This window comes from Bos grunniens, chromosome 8 (assembly GCF_055505025.1).
Source record: "Bos grunniens cultivar Pamir isolate PY7600 chromosome 8, Bosgru_T2T1.0, whole genome shotgun sequence".
In the NCBI taxonomy this organism is placed as follows: Eukaryota; Metazoa; Chordata; class Mammalia; order Artiodactyla; family Bovidae; genus Bos; species Bos grunniens.
The window spans coordinates 111655298-111672878 of record NC_141172.1 but is presented as its reverse complement, the minus strand read 5'-3'; the positions used below and the strand labels follow the sequence as shown (position 1 = coordinate 111672878).

Below are 17581 nucleotides of genomic sequence, written 5' to 3'. Positions count from 1 at the left end.
GTTTTCTGATGTATCTGATGAGGCTCCTGTAACCACGTGCCACCTTGTCCTTGAGTGGGATCTGTTTGCCATATTCAGCCAAAACGAATAATTAAACCCACAGATACTCTTGTGAGTGTGTGTGCGTGTGTAAAATGACAACCTGTTTCTGTGGATCCCAATCAAAGGCATTGGGAAGCCTCTCCGTATACACTGATGTGGTGGGACGAGTGTGTGCTCTGCAAAATGCGTCTAAGTTTGCTTCTTCCTTCCCCGCGCCTCGGCATGCTGTGAGCTGGTGTGGGTTCGCAAGTCCTCGCTCCCCCACGCTGGCACGCAGGGGGGCAGGTGCACTTACCTGCGGTGGGTGAGGAAGCTGCCGCTGACGTGCCCCGAGCCGTCGCAGCCAGGCGTGGGGCAGGACATGCCCTCCGTCTTGACCGACTTCCAGGAGAACTGGGAGCCGTTGAGGTAGCCGTCCTTCTGCCTCTTGGCCGCCAGCGGACACCCGGACGCGCTGCGGTGCGAGGCGTACTTGCCGGTGATGTGGCCCTGGCCATCACACCCGGGCACCGGGCACCTGGGGGCAAAGGGGGCACGTGACTGTCTCGCCCCCAGGTGCCCGGGCGCCCCGCAGCCAAGTCAAAGTAACCTAACACGAGGGAAAACCCTGCATCTTCTACTCCGGTTCCGGTGGGATTAAAACAAAACAAAACCACTCAAAGGCACCACCTAGTGGAGACGTGAGGTAGTTCACCCTCCGGGAAACTGGTCCAGGGAAGGTCCAAGAAGCTTTCCTGGAGCAGAGCGTCCCGGCTTGGGGAGGGATGCCCACACCGCGGGAGGAAGAGAACTCGTTTGTTGGAGCAGCTGGGGTGCGGGTGTCTGTCTCAGAGGCACCGCTTTGAGACAGGGTCTCAGCCTTCGGCAGGAGATGTGCAAACTCAATGGGAAATTGACTTTGGGATTCTTTTTTAATGATTATTTTATAAACCTGTTCTCAGCTTCTCAGCTCCTATTCTTTTCAGGAGCTGGAGAACACCTATTTGTTTGGCCGTGTTTTCTAGACCACAGGATTCCCCTCCAGCCAGACAGGGGTGTGAGCAGCAGAGGTGGTTTAGTTACAAGGTGCTCCAGGAGCACTTTTTTATTTTTGTAACAAATGGGAAGCTCACCAACTGGAGCTAAAGTTCAGCAACAGCCTAATCAAGCAGTGCTTCTGAAACCTCTCTGTCACGGGTTATGTGAAGCGCCGGGACTTACAGCCAAACCACAGGCACGTTTTTACTTTAATTTTTTGGTTTGTTTTCATCAAAACTTTTCTCCAAAGACACTGAGTGAGATTAAAATTTCAGGAAAGTGGCATTGGACTTATATCACAGGTTTTTGAGGCTCACTGGGAAGAGGTTCAGGGCCATTGCCTGCAGGGAGAGGGTGGGGTGCTGGCCTTGTACCCCCGATGATCTCCATCCTCCTTAGCAAGAAGCAGAGGACCGACAGTGGAATGACCTGCATAAGCGGGAGACAGCCGTATGCTGGGTGTTGTGGTTAATAACGTCGTACTCGCTCATGAATCTGACAGTGTATGTAAATACGCTCAGTATGTATGCAAATACACCCAGTAAATTAACTCTTTCTCCCCGTGAGTGGTAGAGGGACGTTCCTTGTAACCGGTTGTACACCCCAGATGGATGGACATTCGGCTGTCACCTCGTCTGTCACTCGGAGGGTGCTGTGCGTGGTTCTCCTCTCAAAGCTGTGACCTCGCCCTCGTCCAGCCGCTCCGAGCCTGACCTGCCCCAGCCGGCAGCCCCCAGCCCCGCCCCCGGCCCGCGCACCTGATGGGCTCCTGGTCCTCCTTGTCCTCTTTGCTCTGTGCTATCCTGATGCCGCTCTTCTTGGCTCTTGGGCAACCTGAAAGGCTAAGGAGACAGGTGACTTCAGAAGCTGGCCTGCACCTTTACCCTCAAGCTCCTTTCACCGTTGATGGTGCTTTGACCCAATTTCCTCTGGAAACTGGTGCTCCTTGGCGTGAAGACAAAGTCCCGGGGGAGGGCCCATTCGGGCGCAAGAGAACCTTGGGGGCTTCAGACACTGCAGGTCTCCCAGAAGGGCACCCAGAGCCTGGTGGGGGGAACTGGCTCCTGTGCGGTCCAGAGCCCCAGGAGAGGCGGGACTGGCTTGTGGCGGTGGGGTGTTCTCAGAACAGCGGGGCTACAGTGCGCAGACACACAGGCCCCTCTTCCTTTCTGCAGCCGTGCCTGCAGACGCATCACAGAGCCCCCGAACCTGGGAGGGGTGTGCGCCTGCCGTCCGGCCCCATTTACCTGATGTACGACTTCCTGTGGCACCTTTGGAAGACGCGGTGCAGACTGACCAAGCTGATTTTATTTAATTTTGGAATTTGGAGAATGAACAGCTCCCATTATCTAAAGGAAATTTTCCAGCTGGAATGTCTATATGATTTTTCTTTCCTGTTCAGCAGTAGCTAATACCAGGCTTTTCAGTGTGAAATTATATAGAATGACAGGGAATCTTTGTAAGGAACCAGAGAACCGGGCCCCGGGCGGTCTCTGGAGCTGCCCAGGGGGCTGGTGGCGGGGCCCGGCGGGGTCTGGGCGGGCGTGCCGCTCTGACCCTCTTCCTGACTTTGTCGGGGCTGCGTCCCCCGAGCACGCTGGTCCTCAGCCCCTCACCCCATCACTTCCGTCTCCCTAGCCGTGTCCCGCGCTTGTGCAGCTGCCTGGCTCCTCTCTGGGAAGCCGCACCTCCTGGCAGAGGTTGGTCTGAAGCCCAGACCTGCGCCCTGGGGCTGAGCGGTGTCGGCCTGTCCTGCCTGCCTCCCTCTTGTCCTGCCTTCCCTCCTCCACCCTGAACTTCAGGGGGAGGCATGGCTCTGGGCCCCCGCTGCCGAGAAGGGGCTGGGAGTGAAGAGAAACTGGAACAGAACCAAAGCAGAGCAAGTGGTGCCGCAGGGAGCTCAGTCTGGACGTGACTCTGACTCCGAGGAAAACCTGGCTCTGACACAGGGGCTGGACTGGGATCCTGGCATCACGTCCAAGGCGGGAGAGCCCACAGCCAGCTCTCCCAGGCTCTCCCAGGCTCGGCAAGTTTCTCCGAGGCTCTGCCAGGCCCAGCGAGGCCAGCCTATGGGCAGGAAGGGGCGCTGCTCTGTCTGAGTGACGGTCCTGCATGCTGGCCCTTGCCCTGAGAAGCTGTGCGTGTGGCCGTCTGCATGCAGAGCTTTGTAGCCCACGTGAGAGCCTCTGGATGGGGCCAGTGCCCCCCAGAAGGCTGCCAGTCCTGATCTGTGCTGGTACCGGGGAGCCTGGAAGGGGGCTCTCTTTCCTGCTGGTGTCTGCGCTTCCTCAGGCTGGTTCCCCCGCCTCCCCGGGACTGGGGGACACGTCCACCTCGGGGCAGGGAGGACATGGGGCTCTAGCTTGGTCTCCCCAAGCTCAGGGGACCAAGTGACGCATCTCGGCCCCGTGCTTCCCCCGTCCCCAGGGAGGGCAGGTTGTGTCCTTATTGTGAAAGAGCGGATCGAAGGTGCCTGGGAACTAGGACCAGCCCTCGCGGGCTGCAGGGGCCCTGTGCCCTGTGTTCACACCCGGAGGGTCAGAGCAGCCCTGGAGGAGAGTGCAGCGATTCATGGAAATGCTCTCGGCACAGATGGGAGGGTCCAGGGATGGGTTCCTGCAGTGCCGTCCTGGTGGACAGCCTGGAGCCTGCAGGGTGCCGCTGCCCAGGCGGGAGGGTCCCGGGGACTCAGGCTCCCGCTGCGCGTGCTCCGGGCCACGAGACTGTAGTCCTGGGTGGGGGGGTGGTGTTGGGGAGCCTGCGGGGAGGACCTCCCAGAGACGTTGCTGTGCCGGCGCATCTGGAGACGGCCGAAAGGAGCCAGCCTGGAGCAGGGTCAGGGAAAGAAGGCGGTGCCTGGAAACAGCGCCTTTGCCGGAGAACTGAAGAAAGGGCTCTCGTGGCTGTGGTTTGAAGACTGGACACTTGGGACGTGGCCTGAGCTCCTCCGTCTGCAGAGCGAGGTCTCTCTGCCCACGTCAGAGGAGACAGAGCTTCTGATGATGGGTTGTGTTTTTTTGATAGGACATCAGAGACGGTCAATACTATTGATTACAGTAAGCTTAAGAAAGCTTCAGAAGTGCTAGAGAGACAGCAAGTCACACCACCATCCCAACTGCAACAAGTCACAGCCTGTGTCGGGCGGGAGGGCGGCCCTGCCTCTCCCCGAGGGAGCGTCTCAGGCCGTCCAGGGGCGGTCCGTCCACGACCAGCCGGGACATCGGCGGTGGCCTCTCAGCCAAGTCCTGCTTCCTACAGCTAAGCACTCAGAGCCTGTTTCCTCCAGCGGAGACAGACACGATCCTCCCGCTGCTCAGGGTGCTCTGAGGATGGCGGGGGGCACATTTCCTGGTTCCCGGGGCAGCGTCCAGGACACAGCCCTGGGGAAAGGTGATGTCCGAAAGCAGACGACCTGCCTCTGGTGGGGGCGTCGGGGAGCCCGAGGGTCAGTCCTCTCCTCCCTGGAGCCCAGGGAGAGGCACGCACCTCTCTTCGCGGTATGCTTTGCGGACCTTGCGTGTTTCACGAGTCGAAGGTTGCGGTCGATCTGAGTCTAACAAGTCTATAGGCTCCATTTGCCAATAGCATCTCTCACTTCATGTCTCTGTGTCATATTTTTAAAAACTCTCGCAATATTTTAAGCTTTTCCATTATTGTTACATCTGTTGTGCTGCCCTGTGATCTTTGATGCTACAAAATAACTACAGCTCGCTGAAGGCTCAGATGATGGTGAGTGTGTTCACAGCGTTCGAGTCAGTGGCCCGGATCCACCGAATCCGCCGTATCTCTGAGGTGCCTGTGCCAGGCTGGAATCTTGGCAGGGTTTAGAATAAGGCTGAGTGAGGGTCTGCTCCCTGGGAGGAATGTCCCCGAGGTTCGCAAAGTAGGGAACACCACCTCATGTTCCCAGGATGTGACAGTCGCTCAGTTGTGTCCGACTCTTTGCGACCCCATAGACTATACAGTCCGTGGAATTCTCCCAGCCAAAATACTGGAGCGGGTAGCCTTTCCCTTCTTCAGGGGATCTTCCCAACCCAGGAATCGAACTCAAGTCTCCCACATTGCAGGCGGATTCTTTACCAGCTGAGCCCCCAGGGACGCCCCGAAAGGCGTGTTTCTATGTGTACTTGTGACCTCTGAGGGTCACTGGGCCTCTGTCTCTCTCTGGCGCCCAGTGTGCACAGGAGCTGTCACGCAGGCCCCTCCTCCCAGCCAAGGGCTCGAGCCCGCTCTGACTTGCACACACAGAGTGAATTTCTCCGATGAACAACGCTGTGGAACATGCCACCCCGCAGGGCTGTGTATAGCCCGCAAGTGGCTGAAAACCCAGTCAAATTTACTTCTCAGCTCTGTGGACTAGTCCTGGTACTGTTAACTCCAGCCCTAGAGAAGGGCTTCAAGTCAAGCTTTAATTACATTTTACTCACAAGTTTACACTATACTAACTAACCCTGTTCTAAAATGTAAGTGAACGCATACACATGTTTAAAATTAAATTGAATAAATTTACGTCATGCCAAACCAAAAAGAAAAAAAGTAGAAAAGCAGACAGGTGGACATGAAATGACCAGGAAAGGTTCGCTTTTAGTTTGCAGGCGTTGCTCGGTACTGGGAGCTGTGGCCTCGTGAGGGCTGAGATACAGTCTAACTTAAAATCAAGAGTAGTGCAGAGTGTGCTTGGCTTAGATACTGAACTTGAGCTTGATCTGATTTCACTTCATGTTCCCTAAAGCAGTGAGGCTGCTGTGGAGATCCCTTCTGGAGGTATTCACTCTGCTCTGCATTCATGATGCAGCAGCTGGCTCTGGGCGGCCTGGTAAACCCGGCAAGACAACCTGGTGAGACTCCTCTGGACCCTGAGGTGCGTGGCAGTGGCCCCGGGAACGTCCGGTGTGTTTGGAGACGCCCGGTCGTCAGGAATGGGGAGGGGGTGCCACGGCAACGAGTGGGTGGGCTAGCACTGCTTCCCACACCCGACGGTGCACGGGGCGGTCCCAGGGCAAAGGAGGGTCAGACCCCAAACGTCCACAGTGCCAGGCGGACAGCCCCAGACAGAGACTGAGGTGTTTCCGTTGAGCGAGTGTGAAGTCTGGCCGTCATTCGGTTCTTAGTGGGGCTTCCTAACGCCTGAGTCCCCAGATCCACGCTGTTTAAAGGATGCTCTCAAATGGATGGGAAGTGGACACAGAAGCATGTAACTTGCAGCAGGACCCTAACGAGGAAAGAGCCTCCCCGGCGAGCTGTGTCCCTGCGCCAAGCCCAGCCAGCCAGCGGGGGGCGGCCCTGACCAGAGCCCCGGGACCTGGTCCCGGGGGCTTTGCAGCCACATGGCGTGGCCGCACCCTGCCCCCCATGGCCCAGTCTGCTGGTTTGCATCCCACGGGCCTCAGGGTGACCCCCAACTCTCCTGACTCCTCCCTCTCTGTCTCTTCTCTGTCCTTTCCCTTCAGTTTTCATGGGGGAAACTGAAGGGCTCATCCGCTGCCCAATCTATAATCTGATATCGGAGAATGGCAGGCTGACAGCTGTGTTGCTGCCTGTTCATCTGTTAGAGGCCGCTCTGCGCCCTTCGTGGGAGACTCTGTATTACAAGGGTCTCTGTTCAGACCGGCTCTTGTCCTGACCGGGCTTGTTGATCCTGAATGCACTCGACAAGGCATTCTTGCTCAGGGCCTCGGGGTCTACACCCTTCTTTGCGCAGACGTTGTATTGAAAGTCTCTGTCCTTGCGCTCCTAACACAGGGCCTGCCGTGGAACTGCTGCTGTCATGGTTTAGTTGCCAGGTTATATCTGACTCTTTGGGACCCCACGAACTGCAGCCCTCCAGGCTCCTCTGTCCATGGGATTCTCCAGGCAAGAATACTGGAGTGGGTGGCCATTTCCTTCTCCAGGGGGTCTTCCTGACCCAGGGATCAAATCTGTGTCTCGGGCATTGCAGGCAGACTCTTTACCCTGGCCACCTGGGAGGCTCCTGGTATAGAACGGAGGTTCATAAACTGCTTAGGGCGTGCGAGCGGCCTGGAGTCCCCATCGTCTTGGACGACAGAATCTCCACGCTGCCCTTAGAAGTCCCTGCCTTCCGGGACAGGCGGGCCCGGATTTGTGAGGTCAAGCGTTTCTGTGTGCTCAGCTCTGCTGATCCCTGCTTATAATAACCAAACAGCTTTGTGGCTCTAATCTCAATATTTAGGAGATCAGCTCTCAGTGGGATTAGCAAGCTTGCCTCTCAGTGGCTGTTCTCAGGGAGCTTATAATATCCTGGCTCTTCTTCTCATCCTTTGTCAATTTAGAAGGGCGTGCTCCTGCATGACTTGAGAAAGGATTCCTGCAGATGGAGCTGGTGGCACCACTGCCGGGGGGACGGGGGCGTCCGAGGGGCCTGTGGGCCCGAGAGCTGGTGTTCTGAGTGAGGGTGCCACTGGCTGGGGCCAGCCTGCTTTGTGGTCGAGGGTCTCTAGACCCTCAGCTCCCCGATGGAGCCACCTGAGCATGTGTGGAGCCTGAGTTGAGAGGGCATGGCGGGGGTGGGGTCTCAAGCCCGAGGCACGTACCTGCGGTGGGAAGCGTAGTTGCCCGTGATGTGCCCGGAGCCGTCGCAGCCAGGCGTGGGGCACCTGCAATCACAGACACACACGGGGGTCACTGGAAAGCTTCAATCTCCCGAACAAGTAGCTTCCTTATGCATCTAGTTTCTGAGTCTCTTAAATGCTGAGCCTCCCTCGGTGAAGGAGGCGGGCCAGAGCTGGAGGGTCCCCGGGTGCACGGAGTAGCCCCATCCCCGTCTCCTCCGGGCTCGGCCAGACCCCGCCTCCCTCTGCGCACGGCGGCGCTCCCGGGGGCCGGAGGTCCTGGGGAAGCACCTTGGTCCCCAGATATTCAACCTGCAGTCTCCCCACCTCCATACGCCCCACGTGCCCGCCCCGTCTCTTGTTCAAGCTTGGTGGGCCAGTCACAGCTGGCGAGTTGCTGCACCTTCCACACATGATGTGAGAATTTTTACATGAACAGGCACACACACTGGCCCGAGACTGGTCTGTGTCTAAACTCAAAACCACACGTTACAAGGGCCCGGCCACGCTGACCCCTCCCAGCCCTGCCCCTGATCGACTGCGGGGCCTGGTGCAGGTACCCCCGTGCTAGGCCAGGGAGTGGGACCAGGGGTCTTTCAGACCCTCCGTGGGCACTCAGGGAGCTCTGCTTTGGCACCAAGGTCTCTTGGTCCGCAGGTCAAGTCAACTGAGATCATGAGAGGGGTCCGGACGCCTAGGGGCCCGTGCTTAAACCTTCCCGGGAGCTCCCTGCAGTCTCTCTGCCACATCAGAGCTGCGCCCGTGGCAGACGCTGTGTGTGAAGAGAGTTCCCTGAGTCCTGCCTCCGAGGACTGCCTTGAATCCACCATCGCGGGAACCAGCCGTCCTGCAAAGACGCTTTGGCTCCAGCTACGTCAGCTGCATTTGTACCCGCCAGGAGGGTGAGAATAAAGGCCAAAAGAGGGAAACATATCTTTTCTTTTTACTAAATGTTAGCTCTCAAGAAGCAAGGATGAAATGATAACGGTGTTACTGCCCAGGAGGGACTCTTGGAGGGGGCCCTGTGCCAACATCCACACTCAGTGAGCATCTGAATCCCTGGCAGGGATACAGATCACGAATATAAAACAGTCAATAAGTGTAAATGCTTTCTGGGTGATTTCAGCTTGCTCTCCGCTCTGAAAGACACCTGGGTATTGGCTGTTGGGCCAAGGCCAGCAAATTACTTGCTTACAGACCTTCTCAAGGTCAGTGAGCGTGTCAGGGCGTGTGTGACGGGCCCACACAGACCCGGCTGAGTCCAGGGGTGCAAATGTCATATCTTGACACTTAGATGTCCAGTCCGTTGTTGATGTTTAGGAACTGCCTAATTCTCATCTAGTCCTGGGGAAAGGAGCACAGTCACCGAACTCGAGCGTAGGGCTGGTGTGTCCTCTGAAGGACGAAAGTTTAATTTACCGCCTGCACTGCGGGGAAGGCAAACATCGAGGAGATGTCATCGACGTGTGTAAGTGGAGTCAGGGTGTAAAAACTGGAGTCGGAGGCCGAAGGATGCTGTACTTTCATCAAAAGCAACACCCGGATCAGACTGTAGACCTGACTGTCACTAGAGTAACAGCTGTGCATGAACTTCAAGTCTGATCACAAGACTACTCGATCAATAATGTGAGTGACTGAATTTAACTAGCTGATTTCCCAAATGGCACCTCATGTGGAGAGACCTCCCCAACCCCAGAGGGAGGACATTTTGAAGCAGTAAAAATCATCCTAAGAAAAGCAGCTCTCCACGCACGGCTCTGTTTTGAAAACGTATCAAGAAACAGGAACGTCTCCTGCCAGCCAATCATGTACACGTGGCCTTGCTTTGTGGGCAAAGAAACCCTTCAACTCTTCCTAAGCTCAGTGTAAATTCATTTAAAATATACTCAGTTAAGCACAAGTAGAAATTTTTAATGACTGTTTCTGGTAGAGGCAGAGGAGGTTGACACACGCTGCTCCAGTTTAATCGAGGCGTCACAAGCAAGACTGCAAGCGAAAACGAGGTCTTTACTAATTATAAAAAAGAGGAGTTTGGAGTCGTTTTTGTGCATTTAAACCATTTATGAAAGTGTCATTTGAAAAAAAAGATGTATTTAAAACACCCTTTGTCACCATGAAAGCAAAGAAAATGTTGACTTGGGTCATTTTCAGAGCTGTCACAGTGTCAAAAAAGAAAAAAACATTTCCGGAAAGCGGCCTGGCTTTCTGGAAAGGTTTGTTGTTTTATTTTCAGGGTTTCAAGTTAGGTAGATGAGATCCAGTACCTGGCCTGCTGCTGTGGGCTGTGCGAATGTGGAGAAGCTAAGCCCTCCGCGGTCACACCCTCACCGGGGGAAGAAGACGGGCCGGTGGGGGCTGCGAATTCACACTCACGGTCACCCACCCCAGAAACAGCCCGCCCTGGTTCTCCGCAGGGCGGTGGTTTGCCGTTTTCTTCTTTAGGGAGAGCTTCTGAGCTGCAGGAGGCAGTCCGGGGTGGGGACTCATTATTCTTTCTCTAACAGCGCTGCGGAGCTCATTTTTGTGTTACTGCTCAAGACTTTAAGGCTTTTACAAACACTGAGATTCGCATACAGATTTCCTCGCTTTAATACATCCCAGCGTTTAAAAATACACTGTTTTCTGAAGTTGGTGAATGGGTAAGCGGCCATTCGTGTAACAAAAGGAGTCTCTGCTTTTCAGCAGATCAGCTCCGGTGGCAGCAGCTCAGGCTGCTGCACGATCAACGCACAGAAGCTCGATGGGCTTCTGCCGCCGGGAGGGGCGCATTTCCTCCGCGAAGGGAGGCCGTGTGGGACCACCCACACCCCGGAGGATGGAATCGGCGGGCTGCTTGTGCCGCACAGCTTGGCTTTGGAAAGGGCAGCAGAGTGCGACTGGGTTTCTATGGAAACTCCCCGCAAGGCTGGTGCTCCGGCACCTGGGTGAGGCCACCCCAGCCAGAGGTCCTCCCTGCCTCCAGCCAGTTGTCACCGACGCTCCACCAGGTCTGTTTTACAGGCCTGTGGTTAGAGCTGTAAGTTTCTGATAAATAAAATACTAGCTTCTTCATTTTTTTTCTCTCCAGTCCAAAGTTACCATGGGTAAAAACACTCTGAGGCAGGAGATATGAACGCATAATCTTAGAATCTCTGTTCCCAACGGAAACATTCGTGATCCTTTGCCTTATCTGTGATCTTGAATTGCCTTGGGATTTAATCCACATCAAGAGAAAGTAATTCGGGGTAGTTCATATTATTATCTGGCTGAAGAAATTGGTCCTGTGTAGACATTTAAGAAGGTATATGGAAAAATCATAATAAAATCTTTAAACCACGTTTATGTTTTGCAAAATTCAGGCAAAAGTCTTAAGAAAAAAATCAGGACCACTCACAAACTCCTGGATTTCCTGGAACTAGCCTATCTCAGTAGGGACAGAAGAGGTTTCTGTGGCTTTTGTGAATCTAAGGCGTAAGGCCTGAGTACTCTGACTTCCTCTCGACCATCCGGCCCCAGAAGGGCCACTGCAGCTCACGCCTCCCTGGGTCAGTAGTCCCACCAGCACAGGAGAGGTCCTCTCCACACGTCACGGCCGGTATCAGGAGAATCCTCTGATCCGCACATCACAAACGGGGCAGAGGCAGCCTCCTCACCTTGCCTCTGATTCATCCTCTGCAGACATGTCACCCCTTGCTGTGACTTTCCTCCTGGGACCCTGACGCAGGGTGTAGTGGGAAAAGAAGTGGTTTAATCTGTTGACTGAAGCTGTGCTGTGTCACTTAATTACTCCGATGGACATCTTTAAAGCATCTCCTCTTGTCCCGTCATCCTCTCTCTTTTGTATTTGTTGTTGTTTATCCTCTCTCTCTTCTGTAAAGAAATTCAAGGGCTTGATAAGTAGTTCTGTTGAGTGAGACATTTAAAGTAGGGCATCTTCTCCGCGACAGGAGGGCCCCGTCAGTGACGGGCCCTGAGTCTGTGCAGCCGCCCACCCTGGGCTCAGGCAGGGAGCTGTCTCATCGGCCCCTCGACAGGGGCCGCGGATGGCCAGGCAGGCGTCCAGCGCAGCCTCAGATGCCTGTTCTCAGGGATCAAGGCCACCGGAAGTGATGCGGGTGAGGACCCAGAGCCGGCCAGTCTCTCTGCAGCCCCTGGGCGGGGGAGGCACCCTTGCTGGCGGGAGGCAGGAGCCACGCAGGGCCGTGTGGCCAGTCCGCCCAGCGTCTGCTGCGCCACCTCCCCTGGGCCGGTCCGCAGGGACAGCGTCCTCAGGATACTCAGGTCTCTCATCTTGATAAAACCGGTTACTTAGTTTTAAAAATCTTATAAGTAAAGGCGAAAGCCCTGCCGGCAGCTCTGACCTGTCCTTGGGCCTCACCTCGCCTGTGAGCCACCCTGTGAGGTCAGACTGCAGACAGGCCTCGGCTCTGACAGCAGCAGCAAAGCAGGCAGAGAGACGCTCACTGGACCCATGGGATGACAGCGTCAAAGTTAGACTCAGGTTCCAGGAGATTTTTGAAGAATTTCGTGGCGTGCTTCTGTAACAGCCCTTTTTATTTTAAAAAAAAAAATTATCTATTTATTTTAATTGGAGGCTAATTACTTTACAATATTGTGGTGGTTTTTGCCATACATTGACATGAGTCAGCCATGGGTGTACATGTGTCCCCCATCATAAAAGCCCTTGTTTGTCCCTTGCTTTCACACCCATCCTACCAGGGGCATTTGTTAAGTAAAACACAAAATACTCTCAGTTTTAAATACTCTCAATTTTAAATGAAATCACGAAAATGCAAAATTAGGCCTCATCTATAATACTAAACTGTAATTGGAATGATTGATGTCAACTCTATAAAAGATCTGTCCCATTTATATGAAAAGTTCAATTCAAAAACATTTATGTGAAAACTCAAAAACATTTTTTTTTACTTAAAGAGATGTGGTTCTAAAAAGGTGTATCTTTATTTTGAATTTTTTGGCATATAAATGGGAAACAATAAAGAAATGCAGAGGAGTGCAAAATAAAGGTGTTTTAAAACAGACAGCTGACATAGACTGACTTTGAAATCTTCTCCCCAAACAGAAAGAAACCAGGTCACTTAAAAGCAACAGACATCTCTTCTCCCCAGTTTCCTGGGTTTATCTCCTGAAACGGGGGGAAAGCAAGGATCTTCTGAGTCCTTTGTAGTTTGCGTGACAGCCAGTCATTTTCTCTTCTTTTGAATTTGGTATGGAGGAGACAAGTTTTGACCTTTCTCCGCCCAGGCCCCGCCTGGCCCGTCTCACTGGGAACCGTCCCACCTTCCCACCCGACCTGGGCCCGCCTGGACACCCCGTCTCACCTCGTCCTTCTTCTTGCCTCCTGTTAAAAGACACAGGAGCACTGCAGACACAAGCCCTGATGCCAAGGCAACTTCCTGGGCAGGGGGCTCGGCGAGGTCGGGTCCCGGCCCCTGTAATGCCACCTGCACGGCCCCTGCTGGCCTGCAGAAGGGGCGAGTGGGTGCCCTTCCCTCCCAGGCCTGGCGGAGGCGTTTGCAGACTGGCCTTCCGCCTGCGCCTGTCCACAGGACGCACCCCAGCGTTCCCCATCCCCAGTTCTCCGCCCTTCCCAAGTCACGAGAGGACCTTTATCCTGCACACTTGACCTTCTGGTGTCCTGAATGTCTACACATTTCGAGCCCTGGTATTAGCAGACTTTGGGAGAAAGCCTTGCTTTCATACATGACATGTGAACCAAAATCACTTTTTTCTTTTGCTTCCAAGCACTTTTCTTTTTAGATTACACTCAGACACAAACAAATCAATGAAAAAGAATCATAAAATGTAGTACCCTTCACACAATTTTCCAAAAACATTCATTTTGATGATTCAGATAGCGTTTTGGAATGGGTTAGACCTCAGGTTACTAAGAGCAAAGTGTGGTCTTGAAGATCAAATTTAAAGCTGTGGCCACAGGGGCCCCCAGGCTGCTGACTGCCCACAGCCCAGTGTGGTCAGGGGGCAGCAGGTGGGCACGGGTGGTGGCCTGTGCGGCAGGTTTCGCCAGAGCTGTGATGCCCAGTGATGCACTGACCACAGCAGAGCTGCAGTCTGCAAAGCCCAGCTGGGTGGCATGCATACCCTGCCACCTGTTGGTAAACGGCGTGTCCTCATGGGTTTAAATTCTGACTTAGAGGCCCACACGCCTGCATCAGCCTGGGGTCACCTCTAACGAGTGTTGTGAGACCCCCCGCTGCTCATCCCCCACTCAGGCCCTGGATGTCCTTCGAGGGTGGGCGCTGCCCAGGTCTTGGCTGTCACCACTGGGCGTAAGGGCCCTGGACGGAGCTGGGCCGGGCCTGGCCCTCTCCTGGGCCCATCCCTGGGGGACACTCGGGGTGCATCTGGTGGTCTGGGGAGCGTGGGGGTGGGCAGGGCCTGCGACGGCAGTCCCACGGTTCATGCTGCATGCTCTCCGGCATCCTCCGATCATGCATCTCTGCTCTCAGGCCTCCCCGTTGGGCCGGGCGCTGGCTCGGACCCCAGGCGCCGCTCTGAGCCGCTGCCCGCTGCCCGGCGCCCCAGGTGATCACGGACAGGCTCCTGTCCAGGGTGGCCGACCTACCTAGCAGTGCTGGCGTCCCTCTCAATAACGGGGCGTGTCCTTGGGGCACTGCTGCGGGAGCACATGCACGTCCAGCAGCAGGGGAGCGGCTAGGCCGGAGCTGCGGCAGCCGCGGTCAGAATTGGAATTGGACGCGGAGGACCCATGCAAAAAAGAACATACAGAAAGGTGACTGTTGGAGAAACCGCCGCTGACCCCAGCCAGCCGTCCCCGCGTCCTGGGGCCGCCGCGCTCGCTGTGCCTGTGACGGGCATGCTGGGCCTGGGGGCTGGACGCGGGCAGGGCCGCCCAGGGGTACTCACCTTCCGCGGTTGCACGGAGCGCTAGGGCGGCCGCACCACTTACACGGGGTGGAAGACGGGCGTTAGGGACTCGAGTGCCCACTGGGAGGGGACCCTCACCGACCACGGAGCAGGAGGGGGATGGAGGGGGGTGCCCTTTGCTGCCCTCATAGCGTCCCACCCACGTCCCTGCCTCTCAGGTGAGGCAGCATCTGTGACCACATCCAGCTGGCCTTTAGTGGTAAGAAGTGGACCCTGGGCTGGTGAACGGATGGTGGGCAAAGGTCATCGACTAGGAGGGGGCAGGGAGGGGGCTGCCAGCTCATCCAGGCCCGTCTTCTCAACACCAAGAGTCAGTGGGGTTGCACTCGGGGAGGAGGCTGAGGGTCACCATGCCAGGGACACTCCAGGCAGGCATGCACGGGCCATGCCCACCCCCCGAACCCACGGGCACCCGAGGCGCAGTGCCGCCTGCCGGGTGGACACAGGCTTTGGTGCAGACGTGCCATGGGGCCAGCTGGCTGTGGCTGCTGCAGGAGCACATGCACGCCCAGCAACAGGGGAGTGGCTAGGATGGCAGGGACTGGCAGAGCCAGCTCCATTGCTCTGTCCATGGCAGTACAGAGTCCCTCTCGAGGCAGCGGAGGACAGAGGTTACATAATTTAAAAGCAAGTCCACTTCCTAAACTGCTGACCACAGCAAGCCTTTGGGAGGAAGTTTGCCCAGGGCAGAGGAAAGAACAGTCTAGGACCAGGAGCGAGGGGCACTGGGACCAGTCACATCGTCCCTTTCAGCTGGAATCTTGTGCCTCCTTTTTACGTTCTTGTTACTGCTGTTTCTCTTATTTTTTATACTTGTCATGCTTGTGGATCTTTCATTTTTTGAAGCCCCCATCTTTTCTCAGAGAAAGTGTCTTTTATTCTAAACAGGAGAAAATTAAAAAGATTTCTTTGTCCATCTTATACCTGAGTAATCCTGGGGTTCTCTGCAAACTCTCATGTTTTATGTCTTTTCTCTTCCTGTCCATCCCCACCCCTCTGCCCCACGTCTAGCCTCCTGCTCGAGCCTCTTGTTCACAAATGTCTGGGTTTTGAACACTTTCCAGGTTGGTTTCTCACCTTAGTCTCTGGCATGTCCTCCCTTCCTCTATGGAATCTGCCTTTTCCCTGTCTCATGTCTTTTTTTTGTCAAGTTTTCAATGGTTTCATAGATGCTGAGTTTTGCAGAAGTTTTTAGAAATAGATTCATCAGATATCCTTGTCTAAAGCCAAGAAGGTGAATCCAAACAGGTGAGCTCCGTGTTTAGGGTCACACGGGCGGCACGCTGCTGAGAGCAGAGCAGAAGCCTCTCCTGTGGTGCTTCTTTCGCTCCACTAGACTCTGTAAACGTCCTCTTCTCACCAACAGTTCCGAGCCTACGGCCCTGTTGTGTGGTCTAGCCCTCGTTTGGGGGAAGTTCAAAGACACAGAAGGTGGTTTGTTCTTGTCTGCGATCTACTGACCCTCGTGGCCCTCTGGGTGTCTCACAAGTAGGAGAGAATAGAAACCCATTTCTGTGATTCCTGCATGGAGGGCATGGCCCCGAGCAGGGTCCAAAAGTCACCGATGGTCCTGATTTCCCTCCGATTATGGGAGGGGCGAGGGCACAGAGGGGCATCAGAACGTGAACCACCTGCGTGGTCCAGATGTGGCAACCCGGAGAGCAGGTCTGGACTCGGGAAGGTTCCTTCCACTGAGGAAAAGCCTGGAATCGCCAGAAGGTGCCCAGGAAGGTCAAGGAGAGGCCTGACCCAGCGGGGATGACAGGCAGGGAAGAGGCAGGGAGAAGGCAGAGAAGGGAGGAGATACGAGAGCAGGTACCAAGGCACGCCTGCATCAGCCTGGGGCCAGCGCAGGGGGCCGGGTCGGGGGCGCTGGGCACAGGGTGGACCTGGTCCCCTCTGTGACTGTGGCAGGTCCCTGGTGGGCTGAAGTGGAGACTGCCTGCCGTGGGGCCCCTTGGAGCCTCAGCTGGAGGTCACTGACCCTGGGGAGCACACTGTTTGCAGGGAGAGCACAGGGACATCCTTCACCTCTCCAGGGCCACGGAGCCCACGAGCAGGCGTCCTCGCTGGGAACCTTGCAGAGAAGCAAGGCCTCCCCCAGGTGGACATGTCTAAAGGGCAATTTGGGAGAAGCACTCGGAGTGAAGCAAGAGAAAGGGGCTAAGGAAGAAAGAGAAGTGGAATGAGATGAGCCGACGGGTGAGGAGGCCAGGAGTGAATGTTCACCATGAGGAGTGACGCCCCCACAGTCACCCTCGAGACCCGATGCCCCACAGTGACCCCCGAGACCTGACGCCCCACAGTGACCCCCGGGACCCGATGCCCCCACAGTGACCCCCGAGACCTGACGCCCCACAGTCACCCCTGAGACTTGATGCCCCACAGTTACCCTGAGAACCAACGCCCCCACATTCACCCCCGACACCCGATGCCCCAGAGTCACCCCCGAGACCTGATACACCACAGTCACCCCGAGACCGAATGCCCCACAGTCATCCCCGAGATCTGACGCCCCCAGTCACCCCCGAGACCTGATGCCCCCACAGTCACCCCTGAGATCTGACGCCTCCAGTCACCCCTGAGACCTGATACCCCCACAGTCACCCCCAAGACCCAATGCCCGCACAGTCACCCCCAAGACCCGAGGCCCCACAGTCACCCCCGAGACCCGAGGCCCCACAGTCACCCTTGAGACCTGAGGCCCCACAGGTTGCTGCCTGCAAGTCCAGGCTGTGGGGCAGCCGTGTACCACCTCCTCTCCCACACCCTGAGGCCCTGGGCTGCTCTGCCTCCCGGAGGGAGCGTCCTGTGTGCTCCATGGGTGGAGACGACTTGAGGCCTGGAGCCAGGTCACTCGGGAAAAGGACAAAGCATTTGGAAGCACTGAGCTCGGGAAAGACTCAGGGAAACAGCGCTACCTTGGACCCGAGACTCTCCTGAGGAGGATGGGGCTCTGGTCCCAAACTTTCAGGAAGAGCTTTCTCGGGGACCCCCAATGGAGGAAAGCACAGGTGCTCACGGGGACGGGGTGACTGTGGGGA

The 17581-nt window shown here is 55.8% G+C and overlaps 1 protein-coding gene across 16 annotated transcripts in view; it reads right to left on the bottom strand.

Moving 5' to 3' along the window:
- Positions 1 to 17581, bottom strand: part of MYT1L (myelin transcription factor 1 like) — a 393751-nt gene that overhangs the window by 26123 nt on the left and 350047 nt on the right. For all 16 annotated transcript variants that reach the window (XM_086414068.1, XM_086414067.1, XM_086414070.1 and 13 more), the window contains 3 exons: positions 7611 to 7673; positions 1818 to 1901; positions 338 to 559 (listed from right to left, as the gene is read on the bottom strand). In XM_086414068.1, the coding sequence (XP_086270194.1) occupies positions 338 to 559; positions 1818 to 1901; positions 7611 to 7673 (369 nt within the window). The remainder of the gene's footprint in view (positions 1 to 337; positions 560 to 1817; positions 1902 to 7610; positions 7674 to 17581) is intronic.